We start from the raw sequence: 22,904 nt of genomic DNA, 5'->3' as shown, positions 1-22,904 counted from the left end.
CAGAAGAAAATAATAATATAAAATACCGCGATAAAATCCGGAAAATAGTTTTTATTTCAACAAAAATACATTTGTATATCCGGAAATATCACTAGTTTAAACGGTTCGTACCGGTCGGCCAGACCTTGACCGTCCGACCTACAGTTTTTTTTACATTGAGAGCGCACAATCCACTTTGGAAGCGAGGGCGAGTGATTGAAAGCCAATCGTTCGCACTCATGCTTCCCTAGTAGGTTTATAAATGTATGAGTAGCATGCTTATAAGTGTGCTCGAGTTTCGAGAGTAACTAAATAACTAAAAAGCGCTTATTGACGATATTGTGCGATATTCGTAAGCCCAAATACTAATGTTTTTTCGTAATTCTTAATCCATTGATTTAAGGCCTATATTGCAAGTATGGAATTATAGAACTTAGATTAAAAAAGTATTGCGTGGCACTCCACTGCCCTTATCACACACATAAGATGTTAAGACTCATAATGCCCAAGCCTAATTACGTTAGCTTTAATATATCACTCACCGTCACGATTTTGCCGGCCGGACACTTGTTCATTCATCTACCTATAAACTAGTCAGCAGCGAAGTTCTTTACCGCGAATGTTTACAATTCACTCGCCAAAACAATCGATCGCGAATCCCACATGTTTCCTCCGCGCATCCACTACAAAGTCCGACCTCATTTTGTATAATTATGTTAAAGTTACGACATCGGATGTTGAGATATCGTGCCAAAAATAATGTTAGTTATGTAATTGTGCGATGGTCGACAGTTTTTTGGAACTGAATGACAAGATAAGACGTCCTTACCGCTATTCTGAAGGCGAAAAAAAATTTGAACTGTAAATCAATAGCTTTTGCGGCTGCGCCCGCGCGGCTCTCGGTTATTGACAAATATAAAAAAAAATGTCTATTATATCTTCCTGTTCAAGCTTCCTTTGCACCAAATAGCGCAATCAGTGAAGTGGTTCAGAAGTGAAGCCGTTGCCTATACTAAGTTATAAGCGATTATGACATTACGCGGCTGCGCGCGTGCAACAGTTTCCCGGAATAAAGTACCATTATATTTTCCTGGAATAAAAAGTAACGTATATCCATCCCAGGTTGTCAAGCTATCTACATATCAAATTTCATCGAAATCGGTTCAGCGGTTTAAGCATGAAAATTTAACAGACAGAGTTACTCACACATTTATAGAAAGTATGAATTGATTAAAGGATTTCCTATCACATTATCCATTGCACGTTCCACACACAACTATCACACCAACGTACCTTGCGGCGCGGCGATGTACCGCTCGCTCTTGAGCGCCGCCAGCTCGGAGATCAGCCGCCGCGCGTCGCTTGCTTCCGTCAGCATGCACACCTGGTCCAGGTCTATGTCTTCCACCGTGATGCCTTTGAACGTCGAGTCGTAGATGAAGCCTAGGTGTTGGCTATAACAACATATTGGATATTGTAGATAATGTTACTAGGTAAGACTTAAGATGTTATGATTTGGAGACGAGTGTCATATAAATATATGGATGGTGTTGCTATTATATTTAATGCACGGCAGTTTTCAACCAAGCACAATGTTATTCGATTCCGACGATAAACCAATAAAAACCAATCATTTGTAATTGTGTCAAAAAAAATGCTCTGATTGGTAAATTTTTGCGATGAACTTAATAAAGCGATCGGTATCGTTTATTCAAAACGACGGTTCGTCTTAGTTCGTACATCATAGCTGTTGGTAATACAAATGAACACTCAAGGAGATTGCTGGGGGTTTATGCTACTTATCATCTCATTAATTAACCCAAAAACCATGTCAATATACTACAAATTTGCAAATTGCTACCTTAAATGCTATAACATTAAGTTTGTTTATTGTAAACCTTTAGGAATTGAGTGCTACAACACCGCAAGTGATATCGATTCTAATCATAAAGTGCTCAGAAATATGCGGAATCCGATGTTACTTTGAGTAAGTACACAACGCAGTATTTCGCGTTAATTGAAGTGTAATACAATCGCGGTAGAAAACCACTTTAGATACATAATATAATTCTTTTACTACCCAAGGAACAGCGAAAAGCAACCTTAATATCCACCTTTACTGCCTAAATCCATCTAACACTAAAACAAAAACTATATTTGTCGAATAACGTAAACCCAAAACCGATAACCCGACAGACGCGGTATCAAAGGTTTTCTTTGTGCGAAGTTATTCCAAGTCGATTACTAAGCGTATGACTAAACAAAACTGCATATGGACAGATAGCGGTTGGCGGGTGCTCATTAGTCGCATTATCAAATCCACAGTTGGACTTGGCCGTAATCATGAGGAGCAAAGTACGGATTAACACGTCGCGAGCATCGGGCCGGTTTGGATTTAGTTTAGGGTTCCGTTGCAAAAAATATTTCTAAATTTATAAGGTTTATTTCTCTGTAGAGGAAGAAAGAGGCGAAGATTTTTCTCTGGAGGTTGCCGAAGGTCGAAAGGAGACAGAAATATACGAGTTTATTTTCAAAACCTTATAAGGAGGTTTCATATTATTTCTTGCGGATTCAACCGTATGGCATTTAGGTAGTTTAAAATAAATCTATGCCCTTTCTTAGGGTCTAAGTTCATTGTAAATTTCATAAAAATAGATTCTGTTGTTTAGCCATGAAGAAGTACTTAACAGACAGACTTTATCATTTATAATATTAACAATAATTTCGTCCCTAAAACTGTGCCGTGGCTTATACCAACGTTAAGGCTGACCGCACGCTTGTAAGTGGTAACTATCACATATCTGACTGGTTATTGAATTTCACTTCCATATCTCATGACGATATCGGTCTAAAGATTCGTACTGTCATGCGGCATCTGTACGAAACAATCGTGATGTGTGATACCAGTATTACTTGTTATTTTTTTTTTACTTTCAATAAAAATTTCCCAATAATATCCAAAGATAAATAAAGAGGTAACTACACATAGTTTTAAATTTTTTATAGTCAAGGGGCCCGTCAAGGTATTCCGTCTACGGGGGCTTGTCCGTCTTTTTGCAATTACGGGCGTTCTAATCGAAGGACAATTTTGATGAACATATAGGTAGAAGAGTCAAAAAATCCCCTACTTACCTATAGGGCTATCAAACCTGTTCTTCTATTAAAATGCTCGTAATTCCAAAAAGACGGATTAGCCTCCGTAGACGGCACCTATGCCGTCTACGGAGGCCCTAGCCCTAGCCCTCTGATATACCAAGAAAATTTTCAATCTAATTTCCAAGTATAAATTACATAAGACTTCGTATTAGTGAGCCATCGATATTTACATCAAATATACTGCGATAGCATCACAATATACATTGTAAGGTAGATAACAAAAATATCCATTTCAAGATGTTAATTACATTTCAATTTCGTGATAGGAGAAAGTGTTATCAACTCGGATACGCACGGTAAAATAACACTTATCAACACATTATGATGACTGATAACCACATGGAATGTTAGATCCATTTCAATAAAGCTCTAAAGGTAAATTTGAATGAATCCCTCCTAGCCGAATTTCGGCCACGGCGGCCAATCTCAACGGAGATCAGCCAGGTACGCAGGAGATATTATAGTGCACAAGTGTGTGCGCAATACACAGGTGCACTCTCTGTTCCTTCACTCTCATAGTTCGGTGAGACGGCAATCCGACATGACCGGAGAGAGATCAGGCGCAGGACCAACGGTTTTACCTGCTTTCCGAGGGGGTATCACACCGCCAACTTCCTGACTCCGAGCTGCGACTGAGTAATTTTTAAGATGGAAAAACCCAGTCACAATTATTTTGGCCCGACCCGGGATTCGAACCCAGGACCTCAGCGCGGCAGTCGTACTTGTACCGTGTACACTTACAACTACGCCACCGAGGCAGTTAAAGGTAAATTTATGCAAGTTTTAAGATAATAAACATAGTGTCACACCGTATATCCGGTATCAAACAGGCCGGCATAATTGTCTCAACTGGTGAGGGATAATCATCGCTCGTCAGTCCCCACTCCACTTACCATTAGGTGTAGTCATGTCTGTCGTGCCCTATATAAATATAGATAACCTTTGGAAGACTCAATAGATATTTCCTACAGAACGCTCAGCAAAATCCGAATCACAACTTGACATTTATAAACTAATATCAGCTTGCGTCGAATATTAAAAAAAACTGTTTCTCAAGTGCGCACTGGATATTGAAGTCATGATTTTTATTTTTTCGAATTATTGGAGTGTGAAATGTAATTCTTGATAACTGGTGAAACGTGTAACACCACTTATTATCGGGCGTTTTTAAACGGTTAAATCAATGGACGGTTTTAGACCTTAAGTGATAGTATTTAGGTTTAAGATCTTTTAGTTTTAAATTAGGTGCAAGAGTGCCGAGGTCAGGTTGAGGTACCGAAGACTGAAATAACCGCCCTTGAGGTTGAACTGTAATAATATGACACTTTCTCCACGAAAACAAAAAAGGCATATTTTTTTCAGACTTTTAATTTTGTGTTTCGTATACAAAGTTACCTATAGAATTATATCATTTAGCGTATATGACTATCTTTTGAAATCCGAAAGAATAGTTTTATTTAAATTTTTAACAAACATCAAACCATTCGCTTTTAATGATCAATAAAAAGTTAAAAGTATGAAGTAATTAAGGTAGCGTTATGCGATAAATTATGATAACGTATCATAGAAAACAAAATGACAAAGTTGGGCCTACGACACTCATGTCACTCGTCTGGCTCAGACATTACAGCTTATTTCATCCTAACTCGGCAGAATGTCTAAAGACCTTTTTTTTAACGCTAATGTTAGACATTGAAATAAAACTATTTTACAGATTTTGTTCCGTTTTTTTTATATTATAATATTCTCCCGACGTTTCGAAGACTTGAAGCCTTCGTCACGATAAAATCCGTAATATTATAATATCAGCTCTGTATTATATACTGTCCCACTGTTGGGCACGGGCCTCCTCTACTACTGAGAGGGATTAGGCCTTATTCCACCACGTCGGCCTAGTGCGGATTGGTAAGACTTCACACACCCCCGAAATTTCTATAGAGAACTCCTCAGGCATGCAGGTTTCCTCACGATCTTTTCCTTCACCGTTAAAGCAAGCGATATTTCACAAAGAAAACACACATAATTTTAGAAAAGGCAGAGGTATGTGCCCTTGGTATTTGAACCCGCGGACATTCGTCTCGGCAGTCCGTTCCACAACCAACTAGGCTATCGCCGCTTTTAAATCCGTAATATACTTTCAAAATGTCTACAATGCACCCGTGGAGCTGTCGCGTCGCTCTTGCTTACACTTAGCCAACAACAAAACAAAGTAAATATTAACAAACTTGTTCACTACTATAAATAGTGCAGAATACACCGACACAGGAAAATTGTGACAGATACATCTCATTTATAAACTGTGAGTCATCACAGTTATATTAGTATGTTTAGAAATAATAATAATAATAATAATATCAGCCCTGTATTATATACTTGCCCACTGCTGAGCACGGGCCTCCTTTACTACTGTTTAAAAATAATCAATCTCAATAATAGGTTATTTTATTTTACTCGTATTTTTTAAATTAATTTTACTGAACATTTTCGCTATATCATATAACTGAGTGTCTCAGTGGCGTAGTTGTTTTACGGTACGACTGCAGTACTCAGGTCTTGGGTTCGAATCCCGGATCCGACAGTAATACCGGAACCGGACACACATAAGCTGATCTCGGAACGCGACAGACTCACGCGGTCCACTATGGCGGGTTTTAATACCTTGTGTACGGTGATCGCTATACGGGCGGATATAAAATATATCCTACCACCAACAAAATTACTTATCTTATTACCTACCTAGCCACCTACTACTTACTCATTAAGTTTAGGGAATCTAATCTAAGTCATCACACTTTTTGCAACAACTACCCCAAAGGTCAATACCACTCTATGATATATTCGCTTGAAGTATGTCTTAAATCACAAGAAAGTAGGAGAAACCTTACATAAAACACAGTTTACATGACTGCACTTTCTAATTATACATGACATACCCGAGCAGTCTTGGCCGAATGAAAAAAAATGTCGACCACTTTTTTCCCATCGATCAGTTGCTATACTATTAGAGAAAGGATTATTTTTTGAATGGTAGTTTTTGTATCCTACCACAAATGTCAAAAAAAAATTGTCTTAAATTTTAAGAATCAAATATCGACTTCGACAACGTAACATCGACTACTAATGAAGATAATTTATAATTTCCTCAACTCCAACAAACATAAGGGTCCGTATTATCTATGACAGTGTAAACGCGTAACACGGCAGTCTTAATATCTTCTTGAAATTATCATGGAATGCTATTCAGTATGCCAATTTCTATTCTCTTAAACGTGACGCAGTGCGTTACATCCTTGCTACGTACTCTCAAAATAACATATGGCATAAGAATAAAGTCCTGGTAAAACTAAGTAAACCGTAAAATCCGAACATCAAACAATATTCAAACGTAAGCAAAATGTCTAGACCGAAACAAAAGAACAGGTAAAAGCGGCTGGAACGTTTCTAAAGCAGTTTCAGCTAGCATCGACGTGAATAGCTGTACGTACATTTCATGACCCAGTTAGTTTAGTGTTAAATAGATGCATTGGGCATGCGGAGTGATTGAACAGGATTTGAAGAAATATCAGTGTTTATGTGCCAAATATGAAGAGCTGAATTGCTGGTTTGTTAACATCCCTTCCATTCGATGAAAAAAAGTAAAAATGTAGCGAGAAAAAACTAAACTAAAACTAAAAATGCTAGATTTTGAGAATGACGAGACGAGCTTGCCTTTCGCCTGATGGTAAGCGATACGAGCGCCCATAAACATTAGAAACACCATTCAACACCTTGAATTACAAAGTATTGTTTGGTATTCCACTGCGCTCGCCATCCTGAGACATGAGATGTTAAGTCTTATTATGTTTAATAGTTACACTGGCTACGATGTCCTTCAAACTGGAGCACAACAGTGATGCTTGGCGGCAGAGATAGACATTGCGGTGATACCTACGCAGAAGGCCTTGCACATATGTGAGACCTACCACCAGTAAAATTTCGCAAATAAGAATAATCTGACACCAAAGAAGCCAATAATTCCTATACTACGATAGAGGTTTATGGCCGAACATATTTATTATTTCGTCATCATCATCAGCCCTGTATTATATACTCTCCCACTGTTGGGCACGGGCCTCCTTTACTACTGAGAGGGATTAGGCCTTAGTCCATCACGCTGGCCTAGTGCGGATTGGTAGACTTCACACACCATCGAAATTCCTATAGAGAACTTCTCAGGTATGCAGGTTTCCTCACGATGTTTTAATTCACCGTAATTTAACCTTCTTGTCTCATAACATTAGTGCCAACATGCATGACTGCATAAAATGCAAATGTGCTCAGTTATGACAAAGTATTCACAAGTAAAAAATCACAACAGTTTATGTATGCGAAGATAAAGATCTATTTACTGTCTACAAGTCTTAAATAAGTTTTACGATGGAAATATACCAAACGTCACTTTGTAGTTATGAAAAATGTTAAGACTTGTTTACCAAATATCAATTGTAAATGATCAAAAACCCGTCACAGTATAGTTTTCAAAACTTATTGTCTGACAATTCGTTTCGCTTTTTTGTTATTAAAGTGCATGTATAAGGCTTTTATACTTCCCCTTGACCTAGAATCATGAAATGGCAGAAAGCAATGTCTATCACCACACTTTAAGGAAAAAATTTAAAACTTTATATTTGCTGGTGGTAGGATATATTTTATATTCGCCCGGATAGAGACCCCCGTACACAAGATGTTAAAACCCGCCATATTGGTCCACGTAAGTGTGTCGCGTTCCGGGATCAGCTTGAGTATATCCGGTTCCAACAGGCCGGCATAATTGTGTCGACTGCCGATGAGTAATCATCTCTCGTCAGTCACTGTGGTGCAAGTATACAAAAAAAAACATAAATAAAAGGGGGAATTATTGTCTTTTAAAATTTTTAACAACACGATAATTTTTAATCTCCTTTTGGAACAGAAGTAAAAATTACCAAAAGACCTTATGAGCGAGCCAACGAAATACAAAAACACACATAACATCGCAAAATCACAGACAAAGAACTAAATATCTGCAATCCATTCCCGTTTTGCACATCGAAAAAATCATCATCCATTCAAAGGCGACACAAATCGACAAGTCCGAACAACAATAGCATACAATAACTCAGTCTAGACGAGCAATGACCATTATCAATTGATAGCGGTGGAAAATATTTTCATTATTACGTAACAAATCCAAAAAACCACGTGCAAATATCAGTGATAACATTGTTGCGATAAGGTAGTTAGGAAATTCCGTTTATGACATTTGCATAGTGTATTTTGTATTATCAGATTTCAACTTCGAATTAGTGACAGAAATTTGTAACCTTCTATTTAAATGTACTCGACACGTGTATAACTGTGTATTATATTAATGTATCATTGTATATTCATAATTATGGTTATTTGCTTTAAGAAATGTTGGGTAAAAATCTATACTAATATTATTAAGAAATTTGTGAGTTTGTATGCTAAACTCTGGAACTTCAGAACCGATTTTGAATATTCTTTCGCTAGTAGGAAGCTACATTACTCCTGAGTGCTAGTGCTTTTATCTCGGAAGACTTTTTCTACACGAGCGGAGCTAGGACAAAAACCAAGTGTATAATAATTTAACAATAATCAAACAAAAGTTCGAAAAAAATCACCGGATCTACTTAGCTTTTATTGCCACATTAAGGTCAATTTAAACTTTTCAATCGATGATTTATCGAATCCGAGTATAGAGTGACTCCCAAATTACTTTACATAGAGTAATATAGATACAATATTAAAGTTTTGGTCACTTTATTTCAAAGGGTTGCGAGCGCCTGGATATCCTACTAATGTTATAAATGCGAAAGTTTGTGAGGATGGATGTATGTATATTTGTTCCTCTTTCACGACAAAACTACTGAACGTATTTGTATGACACTTTACAGTAATATTAGTTACAAATCAGAATAACACACATGCTATAACTTATAATGATTTTGTGTAATTTGGTCATAATATCACGATACATATCAAGTAAGTCGGAAACAAAAATTATCCCGGAAAATCCTTCATGCGGGCGAAGCCGCGAGCAAAAGCTAGTTTATATAAGTCGACCTTTATCAGGCTAACAAACGTATGACACGTAATATTGAAGTGTCTATGTAAAGCAGTCCAATAGGTATTTAACCATAACCTTGTTAGCGTTAGACCACTTGTAACAAGCGCTGTTAGAGCTCTTATCTTATATTATCGATCAATTGAATCGAAACACACCTGGAATTACGATACAAAGTTCATATTACGAATTATACCGTAAAATATATTTTACCTGCAACATGTATTGTATAATGTAATTTACTGCATTGCAAATTGTTTACTAGAAGAGTTCGTCATATAATATTATTACAGAAGCATTTATTTTTTTATTAAAACATTTGGAAGTGAAGACGTAGGATTCTGTCTATCATTTCGTATACTTTAAGCTTAGTCTTAAATAACCAGATTTTTTTTCTGATTAGCCAGATAAATTTTTACAAATATAAACTTCTGGAATGCATCAACCCACAATTCAAAAGTACCCAGGATTTCTCTCTCATCCTTTCAAACTAATGATAATGATAAGACCGCCTATGTACAATTTTTGTATATGTAGTGCAAATAAATAAATAATTAAATAATGATTATTAGATCACTCTAATGTCAATACTTTAATTTATACCATTACTATATCATAAGTTCCAGTGTGAGTAGATCTAGCAAATCAAACTCAGTCGCCATTCTGGTTCATTTACTAAGAAAACCAAACACGAATATTTTCAAAGTATCAACATCATCAGCCACATAAAGTCCACAGCTAAACATAGGCCGCTCCTAAAGATTTCCAGACGGACCTGTCGAAAGCGGCCTGCATCCAGCGTGATTCTACAGTTTAATCGTATCATCATATCGAAGTATTACGAGTTTAAAAATGAAGATCCCGGCTGTCGCCACTTACGTTCCCCTCGGAGTGTGAAGCTATTAGCATACCAAGACACCCCACCGCTGCCTTGGCTAGATCATCTCTTGTATACACAGATAGCTTTAATAGTCCCGTGATGACCAAATTGGTCATTGAAACCGGTGGATTTGTTCCTAAGGTAGAAGAAACGTATATTTTCGATTTAGAAGTACTTTCGAATAATAATTTGAAATTTATCATGTGCTGTAAGTAAAAAAGAGACAGTAAACAACATATCAGTGGCGAGGGATGAAATTTTCCGAAAAGGAACCCTACACAATGTAATATAGAAACTAATAAGCATTAATGCGGTCTGCAAATTGTTTTAATGTTAATTAGATTTGCATAAATTACGAAAGGGAGGCCGGCAGGAATCGGGTTATATGGACCTTTCACAACTGCAACAAATATCGGAAGAATGGATTCTTTACCGGCTTGTAAGGAAGGGATGGATTCTAAGTTCTCCCCGTAACCCGATGTGGCGGATCGAGGATCGAAGCACGCAATACAATAACACCACCTTTAAGCGAAGCGTGAATAAGCAACGGGACGAATAAGCAGCCGACCGTCAAAGGATACTTTTGTCTCTTGCTAGTTTACATATTCCTTGGGTTTTAAATTCAATTTGCCGAGCCCCAAATAAAGTAAAAACCTATAAATACCACCCATCATTTGTACGTGCAGAAACATATGTCATAAATGCAAATCGTGGCAGCCCTAAGGATTTAAAGGTACGGTTCCGAAGTCGACCGCAGACAAACTACTGACAAACCGCAAGAGAAACTACTGTTCTACAGTGATGCAATAATGAGGTATACATAAACCATAAAATGCGGGGATAAATATTGAAATACGAAGTGATTAAACAATACAATGACACCGTCATCTATTGTTTCAGTATCCTTTCAAATAAATAATTTAACTCAATAAGTAATGCAAATTACAGAGTCACGCTGTAGTTAGTTTTGTCTTTATCGGATACAATGACATCATTATCTATTTTTGCATTTTCCGTTGAGCTGTGATTTAGGTCACAACAATATTTAATGCAAATTGCCATGCTTGGGTTAGTTTTGGAACACGAATATAGGGGTGTTACCTACCACATTGAAATATAAAACAGGCAAGAATTGGTAGCTCAGTTGTTCGCATTACGTATACTAATAAGTCCTATCTCTGCAATCTATGATGCTTTTAAAAATCGACAACGCATGAACGACTCCTTAATGATCGTCACGTATAATCACGTGTTACACTGGTTCATTTGCTTTTTTTATAAAATCATATCGTCGGCCTAATGTCATAATTAGATAATTTAATATTAAATTATTATTAATTATCAATGTTGTTTATAATTTTCATCGTAACTCTAATCTCGCGAAACAAAAAAGTCACCGAAATTGTAAGGATCTCGTAAAGATATGATTTCAAAAATGCAAAGTATGATAAAGTATATTGTAGTATACAACTTACCCGTCAATTCTTTCCCCTAGGCAGTACTCCCACCGGTTGCTGTTATTCCTCCACTCGCGCACGCGCCGTAACGTCGGCGTGTTCAACTCGTCACAGATCACCTTCAGCGCCGCCTCACTTAGCACCTCTTGTACGGCTATTATTGATAATCTGGTGGATAATTTCTTTCATGTAACATTTCCATTAACAGATTACTGGGCCTTATGACACGTAGCGTCATTTTTTTTTTTCAAATTAATAAAATGTGCCAGTTCTCTTCAAATACCCATTAAGGTGTTTTAATTTCTAAAAGTATAACAACATAGCAATCTGAGCATAAGTAAAACGATCGAGATATTAACAAATTTAAGTACATATTGTGCTTCGTAAAGATATATTTTCCTTATAAACATTCCCTTGAATTTATTCTTGCTAACAATTAAAACGCTGATCATTTTATCAAATTAGATTATAAATAAAGAAATGGATAAAGATTTTAAAATCTTTAGCTACAATTTAAAATACTTGTAAAGATGTTGTTTATGGAACAAACGTTGTGCTGTGAACCAGTGCCAAAAGGTGAAATTTCTCCAAAGGGAACCCGACACAACATATAGGTACTAATATGCATGAATGCGGTCTGCAAATCATTGAAATGAAATGATTTATTTGAACCTGTAAAATGTTATACATTATTTAGATTCCGTCAATATTAACTCTACCACCAGTTCGGAAAGCAGTTTTCACCAGAGAAGAACGGGCAAGAAACTCTGGTGTTGCTCTTTTCAATCAGTTTAGGGTAAAGACTACAGTACATGATAAAGTTAGAAGAGAAAAAATAAAAAAGTTTTTTTAAAGTTTGGAGCAGTTCATTTCATCCTTATCATGAGTTTATCTCAGTTCATTCTTATGATACTTAGATTCTAAATAAAGGGAAGTCGACAGGAATTGGGTTATATGGACCTTTCGCCACTGCTGTGAACGTCCGACCTTTACATGTAGAACCAAACGGCAAAGATACGTCACATCATCATCATCAGCCGCAGGGTATCCACTGCTGAACATGGGCCTCCCTCAAAGATTTCCAGATCGACCTATTGGAAGCGCTTCCAGCGACCTCTTGCGACTTATGAGGTCATCTGACGTCACATAATATTAATATCCTGATAATTATAGGAGATAAGCAGGATTGTAATTTCACGTATCAAATCTGTGATACACGAATCAATTGCATCATAATTGTTTTAGAATGATAAACTTATCAAACAGTAGCTTGACAACAAAAATTTAATCCGTTCTAATATTGTTCAAAATCGGTTTTTGATTGTCATCAACATATATCACGCGTGCTCTCTGAAGGAGTAGGCAGTGGTGTTAGCAGGGCACTAATTTTTTGTCGTGTGTGATTGATCCCATGAGTCAGTATTCGTACCCGGGAACTTAGCGTGGTGAACGTTCTGCGCATGCAACACACCAAGCCTAAGAAACATTTAGTTTGATTACTTTTATTTTATTCTCAAATTGCAACTCTACTAACAGTACAGAACATTCCTCATTCAATAATAAGGTTTCGACCCCATCGTGAGCGGTCACGATGTTTTTTTAACGGCGGGGTTTTCCCGATGTCGAACAAGGCCATATTTTATTAATACTTTTAAATACAGGAAAGACTATTACATGGGCAGTGTTGCGAACCATATCTTACGTAGGTTTCTAGATTCTAGATGAAATAAAACTATCGCATATTGTGACAGCCTTTATAATTATTGTTTGAGATCATATTTTAAATTCAGTGTGGAATCAAAATGTTATATAATTAATTCAGAGTTCGATAGGAAAAAAGCTTTTCTTATATTAAATGGAGTTCTTTAGGTATATTTTTACCACCTCACGTTAAAAATAATTACACTGAAAGAAAAACTGAGGCCCTACATTCGGAAATCTAGTCGCTCGCCGTGGGACAGAGGTTTTACTTATTTGCTTAATGAAAAACCCATATGCAAACGATCCCCAAGTGGTTTTATTTGAATTTTATGGTCGACCTTCCGATTCCGTATTTGCGGTTGTATCAGGTATATCTATATATCTATATCTCTATATCTCCATATATCTGGTTGCAACGAATTATTTACAATCCTTAAACAATTTATTATTACTTTTAGAACCATGTTTGAACATTGTTTTTATTGATTTTAATTATTTCATAAAATATGGTCTAGACACGATAAAACATTTCTAGATCCGGGTGAATTCCAAATGTCAAGTCATTTAATAGGCTTTTTATTTAGATTGTAATGAAAAAATACTTAAAGTTGCAAGTCCAAGCCACAATATAGACGATTGGTCTATAGCATAAAAAATGACCATTGCCTCATGAAGGAATTAATTACAAGAGAGCAACTTGTCCGCGGATTAAAAGTTTCCCTTTTCCTAGCTCCTGTTTACTCCTCTTAAAGTCATCAACATAAAAAGAGTGGTGAACGGAAGGCCATTAGTTCTTTTGACTTCTCATTGATCTATAATAATAATAAAATATACAACTTACTTGTTTTCTAAAATAGTCCTGCATATCACTTCTCTGACACCTGGATTCGTTATCTTGTCCATGCTGAGCTGATGGAGGTTCCACGAGGCAAGTCGACAGCACCGAACTCCGTCCCGCTCGTACGTGAACACCTCCTCGACCACGGGCCGGTGGGAGTACGCCGACAGCAAGTCCAGAATATCATTCACAGGCGCCGTCGCGAAACCATTCGGCAACGTCATCGGGAATTTTGTCGGCATGGACAAGCTCTTCCGATGCGGCGTTTTAGGAGACACGCCATTTGGCACCGTCACCTCGCTCCACCCGTTCACGTGTCCATTGGTCAAGTGTTGCACGCTCTCCGCCTTCCTCGGCTCCAGGCTCAAGTGCTGCTTCACAGTGCTCAGCCTGACGATATCCATGCCGCGCACTTTGATCAAATCATCCAGCGATTTGAACGGACCTTTCTTGTTCCTGTAGTCTACGATATTGGCAGCTATCTCCTGGTTCAGCCCGGGCACACATTGCAACTGGAACACACTCGAAGAGTTCACCGAACACAGCCTAGTCTCTGACGGTATACGGACACTTTCTAACGAGTGAGTGCAGGAGCTCGCCCTTGACAGTTGTTTTCTTGTGTGCGTACATATTTCTGGCCTTAGTAACTCTAGTTTTTCAGCACCGATTCCTAAAAAACAATTGCGTTTTTAATGTTGCGTGGGTGTGGATCGGTGCGGGTTAAGTGGCGTTGATAATGAATTCCAATTGCACATTGATAAACACTGAAGGTGTGATCATAGATGTGAATAAAACGGACTATAAATGAAAATATATATGTTTGTAATTAGCATTGTATTCCATTGTCATAGCTCTGAAAGGCCACGTATCGTTATTTTTAAGAAGTGAATTGAATTGAAACGCGAATTGATAAACTGTATTATACATTATGTAGTTTCGGAATTTCGATGGAGAAATCTTCGCGATATTATTTTTCATTGATAAATGAGTGACAATTATTATTAAAAATAAATACAAAATAATGTAACTTTAAAAATCAGAGCGGTGTGTGCCTAGAGTCTAGAATCGCAGTCAGACGCCTATATAATACAATAAGTATACATAGATAGAAATATAGATAATACTTTGTTAATGTGACATTTTCAAATGTGCCACGAATAGAATATGATTATAAAGTACGTTTAGTTCCGTCATATAATTGAACGAAAACAGTATACTTAGGTCATAAAAAGACTTACAAACATAAAAAACAAGCGAATATCATTAGAATAATTCCACTTTCTTCCATAAAGTTTACATCAAGTTAAAAAATATGTTGCTATTTTAATCATGTAGCTGCAAATAGTAAAACAATAGATATTCGCTTACTCACAACATTGTAACAAGCAATGGAAGTTATAACACATAATATTTTCTTTAAACTTTGTATAATAAAAACGATAGATAACGTAGCATAAAAATAAGGGTGGGTCTCACGCTGGGTGACGTCGCGGACGATCGCCGGCTGAACTAACATAAAACAGCACGCGGAAATTCATCCTACGCGATTGTGCAATTTAATTCAGGTGCCAGTTCGTACCACCTTTGAACTTATTGGCCTATCAAAGGGGGACAGATACATTGTTACGTATTTACGCTACAACCTACGCCTTCGTGTGATCTGTGATGAGTACGAGACGGGATTGTATGCATTTGCATATTTGCACATGTATTTGCATATTTAAGCCATTGTCATCGTTAATAGCATATTTTCTCTAAAATACATTTATGATGCATATTATCGATACATTTTCCATATTTTTGCCAGAAACTATAACTGCCAACATAGCACTGAAGTTCAAATTCTGCCCAGTTACCTCAGTGAATGTAGAGCGATCGATATCCGCTTATTAAAAAAAAATTGAATTATGGAAGACACAATCTTACCACAGAAAATTTGGACCAATACTTAATTGTTTATTTTTACAAAAATATCAAAAAATGTTACTGTACCTATTATCATATCAATGGATACTTTACTAATTAATTATAGAATGCTGATTTTGAAATAAAAAATTAAAACATAGTTTTCTTTTTTTTGTGTACCTAAAACTTAACATTTCATGTTGTATATTCTGCCAGTTTTCGTGCATATGTCATGCATTTTTATGCATATTTCAATGCATATGTCAAGCTTTTCACGTTAGCATTATTACGCAGCATGGAAGCCTACCTTAACATGCAATTATGTTTTAAGATTCTCTTTAGTGACTTTTACAAGGCTTATTCACTTCTATAAAATAATGATTATCTTCATGTTAAAAAATAAAATGGTTTGCATACACATGGAAAGTAACTGAGACAGACGGAAAACAAGTCAAACATTACTTCATACAAGATCATGTTCTGACAATGTAATCTTGTGTACATGATAATTAAAGTCTGCTACTTATGTTGGATCATGTGAATGTCTATTTTTGTGTGAAAAGTTATGTCATAGTTGATCCTTTGTGTTGTAATTTTATGTAATATAATTCAATTGCAACGACATAATACATATCTTGATCAAGATTTTGCAATTTTAATTTCAATTACAAAATCTTGATAAATATTTTTTTAAGTTGGTTGGGATATCCTAATATTGAAAGTAATAATGATAAGTGAAAATGGCTGGCTAGAAGTTGGATTAGATAAATGAAAGATTAGGCCCAATGATTTCATATTGCGGTTCAATTTTATGAAATTAGTATAGATATAACATAATTAAATAATGAAGAAAAGCAGCAAAAATTTATAACCATCAGCTCTGTATTATATACTCTTGCACTGCTAAGCACAGGCCTCCCCTACAATTGAGGGGGGTTAGGCCTTAGTCCACCACACCATCCTAGTGTGAATTGGCAGACTCCAAACACCCCCAAAATTCTTATAGAGCACATCACACATATGCAGATTTCCTTACAATGTTGTTCTTCATTGTTAAAATAAACTAGTATGTTGATGCTGCTGAAATATTTGTATTCAGCATGAATCAGCCAGTTTAAACAGGGTACTACTAGTGTATTAGATAAAATCATGCTTGTTTGCTTGCACATAATTTCTTAGTACTTATCTTACTTATATTTTAAATGTGAATATTTGGAGGGCATGGATTATGTACAACTTGCAAAATTAATAAATAATTTGAATGGAAATTTTATATAATCATAAAAAAATTACTGTCCTTTCATACTGTAGTTGATTCAAGTGAAATATTTACAAGTAATTTCCACCACATGGGTCCCCTAGAATGAAGATAATAAAAAATACACAACACACATATATGTTTAGTGGTAGTTAAAGTAGAGATAAAAATGAAACTAAAGGATATAACTGAATTGATAAAATCTATTTTTAATTTATTCACTCAATGTATAGATGGTATACAAATTTTGTAATATTTTCTTCAATATTATTATTAAACTAGGTGCTGCCTGTGGCGTTGCCCGTAAAAAGTCTTTCCTGCTACTAAGAAAAGACCCTGAAAGATAGTATGATGGCAGAGCAATTTATTCAAAAATTCAGAGTAACTAATTCCATTACTTTCGCCAAAGGAGTAAATTACCCGGATTAAAGTTCCGTATGTGTTAATCCAGGACAAGATCTACCCATGTGCCAAATTTTATCCAAATCAGTGTTGTTTCTGTGTTTACTACTAACAAACATACAAAAACGCAAAAAATTTTCAGAAACTCACATTTATTTAATAAGAAGTAAGATGTGAACTTCATGATTTTAATGTAATTGACTACCTGTTTCCCAATTCAGAGAAAACAAAACTTGATTTTGTGAATTAATTGAAATTTTAATTGTTTTGAGGTAAACTGAGCATTATTATGTGCTAAGCCCGTATGTACAATTATAGTTCTGAATTTTTTTATCGTAGGATAATGCTGCCATGATTTCAGATAATTATAAACCTTTGATACCAATTTATGACCCATAAAAAAATTCTCTCTGAACTGAAACTGGCAAACCTATCCTAGTAGTTATTGTGCTGGACTTGATGGTAACAAAGTGATGCAAATACAATGTCTGCCAATAAAAATGTCTCTAAATACTGTAACTTTATGCCAACTTGGCATTGTTTTTAAGTTGGCATATAATATAGATACATATCATATACATTTTACAATTATTTCAAATTGGATATTTATTCACATACCAACATGACAATGGCAATTAAGGTCATTATAATAGTTTTTAATCAAATAAAGTGCTACCGGATTTCTTTGTCAAGTTCCTGTGAAAGGCATAAAAAATGATAATTACTAACAACTATTTATAAAAACAAACCTGAAATAATTATCCAAGTTTAATTTTATAGTCACAAAAATTGTACATTTACATTTTATGTTTAATGTTGTGGAAATAGAGACCTAATTACATTGATCATGCATGTGTGGTACATACAGCCTATACTAGCCGTAGTCTGACTCACACATGCAGAAAAAGGCTGACAAAGCGTGTAATAATCGCGAAGGCTGGTGGGTACGTACCGGAGACGAGCGCGAGGTCGTCCACGCGCTTAAAGCGGCCTATCATCTGTCGGTGGCGCACGATCTCGCGGGCCAGCTGCCGGTTCACGCCGGGCAAAGTCATCAGTTGCTCCTCAGTCGCCGTGTTCACATTCATCAGCTCCGGATACTCCTCCGATGGCGGCAAATTGAACGTGTGACTTAAACTAGACTTGTTCAACTTGCTCCGACGCACGAAACTCCTGAATGATCGTTGCCGACCGCTCTTGCTCCTTACGGAGCTCGGACTTTGCCCCATGTTGGAAGCCACTTCAAAATTTAATATCGATCATAACACCACAATTTTCACTGTGCACATTTGATGTGGAAAAAACTATTAATAGATTGTAACACGGCTAACACAACTATTCGCGGGCACTTGACGAATGAAATCACTATTGCACTTATCACGTGAACAATTCCGGCGCACGTAATGAGCGAGGATTAAAATAATTACGTTGATCAAGTAAAACAGAAGGGACGGTAAAATGTACTCCTATCGTTAGCTATATCGCAACAATGAACTGAGTTGTAGTGCATGACAATGACAAAATATATGACAGTTCACCGAAATCGATCAATCGATTGCCAACGTAGCGATTATATCTTCGTACATCAATGTTTTAATTTTTGCACTTTTTCAGTACATAATTGGTGTGTTTCATTCTATTCTTGAAAACCGCTATACTAATTATATATATTTTTTGTAGGGTTCTAATATCGAATGGATATCGCTTTTATGTAGTATGTAGAAAAATTAAATTAATAGTAATGGTTACAATTTATGACTCAATATCTTATTGCGAAACAAATTATTGTTATTTATCAGCCACTAAAATATTATGTATTTAATAAATCGATTTTGTTAGTATTAATGGCACACCTATCGATATATATTATGTACCGGCACGACTCTAATGATAATGGAATGAAATGACGTATTTTGACGTTTCACATGGCTTATGGCACATAATAAAACGCAATCAGCGTTTTATTTTTGCATCCAATAATAATTGTAAATAAATCTGAATTGGATAAATTCCTAATTATTTTACTCAATTGTAATTTTACAGGGAATAATCTATTTTCTAAATATTAAAAAGTAGTGGGTTGTTATAGTAAATAAATTTGAGAAATAAAACCTTACATACAAATACTTCAGGCTTGAGAATGAAATAAATAAAGAATTTTCAATTTCCACTTCGAAGGAAAATGCAGCAGCTCTACATTTTAATTTGATAAATAATATTATCAGCTTCCTATTTACCATAATAATGTCGAACGAAAATGACTTCTTAAATAAGTCATGAAATTCTATTATATATGAACAACAAAAAAGCGTATCAGTTTTACTTTTTTAGAGTTTTATAGCAGTAGGTAAGTAAGTACATGAATAGTTGCTAACCTAACCGTTCAAAATAAATATCTAGCTTCGATAGTAATTTTGAGAATGTTACATATCACTGTACTTTGGATACCTAAAATAGTGATATTTAGTTATAAGCCTTATAAGAGCGGTGTGCAAATATTCTTATAGACCTATTTTATGAACAATATAATCTAGAAATTATTTCTGCTTAAAAGTAGACTCGAAATCTACTAATTGGTCGAGTAGCGTAGTACTGTATCATGTAAAATTTCCTAATTAAAGTTCTGGCTGGTATAGCTATTATTTATTTGTACAGAATGTGCAACATTTATCACCAGTCTAGACACATTACATCATTTATATGCCAAAGATAATAAGTCTCGCTAGGTCGGCGCCGGCGACTTCTTTCACGAAAAAATAAAAAACAAAATTGATCAGAACAGTTCCCGTGCTAGTTTATTTAAATTATTCTCTGTACAATATCGCCGTTAAACTTACTATCAAAATATTATAATCATTGGCTACAACAAACATAAATGTGCATATCACTTCATACGTTCTGTAAAACTGTTTACAGAGATGAGTGTGCGGCGATAGAACAAGGCGGCGGCCACGAATTACGTGACTACTGTCGGAAGCGTCTAGTCGGGGCCGACTAGGAGCGTCATGCACTAGTCACGAGACAGCGGCCGCTCACCAGAAGACATCCATACAGTTAGAATGGAAACATAACAAAAATGTGTCCCGTACATCATGGATGCTCACTGTCTGCTTTTTGATTATTTATTATTATTTTTTTATATTCAATATTAAATATTTTATTACACTCAATACAACTAAATCTTGCAACTTTAGTCTTTCGACAATAGCTTACAGATAAATTTTAGTATTATTAAATAACATAAGTATTATATTTAAACAACTAAAACGATCACTATTTAAATATTGGAATCTAACCTATTGCGAAGCGTAACGAAACTATCGTTTGAGAATCTAATATTATAATCACTAAGCCTTTACCAGCTTATATTATGTATTATTACAACCAAAATGGCATACTAGCAATTATATTATTAAACAAGTCAACCCTAGGTTTACATCACAAATAAATAATTTACTTGAAAAACACAATACCTGCGAGAAATATATATTTTCGTTAAAATTTTAGTCACGAATAAAAACCGTCTTTAATATTGAGCATAACAAAGGGTGTGACGTGTTCTATAACGCTTTATGCTTTGAGGATGTTATGTGGCTAATACATGAAGGTTACAACAAAGAAATACATTTTGTTCTACATAAAAAAAAATCATATCACAGAAAAAAGATAATTGTAGGTAATTAAAACATAAATTAATATGAATGTTTTGACTAGTTACGTAAACCTTTAAATATAGAAAATAAAATTTAACTGAGCAATATATTTAATCAGTGATCGATAGGTTTCCCCCTAATTTAGAAAGCGCCAAATTTCACAAGCTTCATACACAGATTATAATTATAGACGTAATTATATAAAAATAATTCATATTATTCATGAATAAATATTTATATTATCATACGTATATTAATAGTCCGTGTAGTATTAGAGAGTAAGTCGAAATATTATATTGAAAGACACAATACTTTGTCGTATTGTATAGTAATGTTTTTATTCTAAAGGAGCCTAACCACACTAGATGACTAGATATAGACAGAGTCGTATTACTAATAAAACGCGTGCGTTATGCTATAAGCAATACAGTAAGTGATACATGCCTTTCTTGATTAAAATATAATTATGCACAAACAGTTTTCAGTTGTAATTGATACGATTTTTCACTGACAAGATATCAGTAATATTTAGTCTTTTAATTGTAAAATTAATTTCGATTTTAATACTACAGCTGCACAATTGGTCCAAATGTTCAGCTTACAATTAAGATCATTCCTGACTAACTAATGTTAAAACTGACTTTCCTAACAACACTAGTCGTAACACTAACTCATCTAGTCACCTTGTATGTGGCTGCTCCCCGAAACCACACAACTACGCCTAAGGAATATGCATTTTAGCCACCTAACATTTAATCCCCCATTATAAAAAATAGACAATCAACCAGCCTTTTATATCTTCCATTTCATTCCTTGTACAAATATTTCATATAAAAATTTGCCAAACCGTCTTTATACAAAATGTATTAACATCTCTTATGATGTTTGTTGACAAACTTATTTTAGTCTTTATTGAACAATATGTAAAGCATTGCCGCTTATCAATATCATTGAGAGTTAAAAGATTAAGTATTACATTTAGAATCGAAGGTTACCAATTGCCAACGATTTATAACAATGAAATGATCTTTGATATGTTCCAATTAGTTAAGCAGTTTGTAATGATTTTGTTTTGATTGACTGATTTTTTAAATAATTGGTAAATTGCCTTGTTTAACTGATGTCAGTTGAAGCTGCATTTCTCATGTTCACAGGATTTAAAAAAATATTGTCTTTTATTAATACTTTTTTATCATTGCATTTTTTCAGTACTTTTTATTAAAAATTACATTTTTTTTCATAGAACATATTTTTTTTATAACTTCAATAGAATCGAAGCAACAACAGCTATATTTTCAGCCAACTAAACTAAGTTTGCCAGCCAACTTGCACCCGACGTTAATATAATATTTAAAATTATTTTACACTAACTAACCAAATTAATAAGTTACATTATAAATTCAAAGATTATTAATTGATATAAATACTTAAATTTATGAAAGCCAGCTTTTAGCGGTTCATTTTATATTTTTATTGGAAAGTCTAACGATTAAGTACTGTACTGCGAGTGTCGGGACTATAGTGACCTTTAGAGATAGAGCTGAAGGCAATGTAAATGAAACTCCATGA

General features: G+C 35.2%; 1 protein-coding gene across 1 annotated transcript in view; it reads right to left on the bottom strand.

Moving 5' to 3' along the window:
• LOC115453128 (endonuclease/exonuclease/phosphatase family domain-containing protein 1) overlaps positions 1–19,182 on the bottom strand; it is a 37,145-nt gene extending 17,963 nt beyond the window's left edge. The window contains exons 1-4 of the mRNA XM_037441794.1: positions 18,635–19,182; positions 14,121–14,787; positions 11,597–11,746; positions 1,273–1,433 (exon numbers count right to left, since the gene is read on the bottom strand). Coding sequence (XP_037297691.1) covers positions 1,273–1,433; positions 11,597–11,746; positions 14,121–14,787; positions 18,635–18,911 — 1,255 coding nt within the window. The 5' untranslated portion in view covers positions 18,912–19,182. The remainder of the gene's footprint in view (positions 1–1,272; positions 1,434–11,596; positions 11,747–14,120; positions 14,788–18,634) is intronic.
• Positions 19,183–22,904: the final 3,722 nt, after the last annotated feature.

The sequence above is a fragment of the Manduca sexta genome, chromosome 23 (genome assembly GCF_014839805.1).
Source record: "Manduca sexta isolate Smith_Timp_Sample1 chromosome 23, JHU_Msex_v1.0, whole genome shotgun sequence".
NCBI classification, from domain to species: domain Eukaryota; kingdom Metazoa; phylum Arthropoda; class Insecta; order Lepidoptera; family Sphingidae; genus Manduca; species Manduca sexta.
Note: the sequence above shows the minus strand (reverse complement) of the source record. Positions and strands in the feature narration are given on the sequence as shown.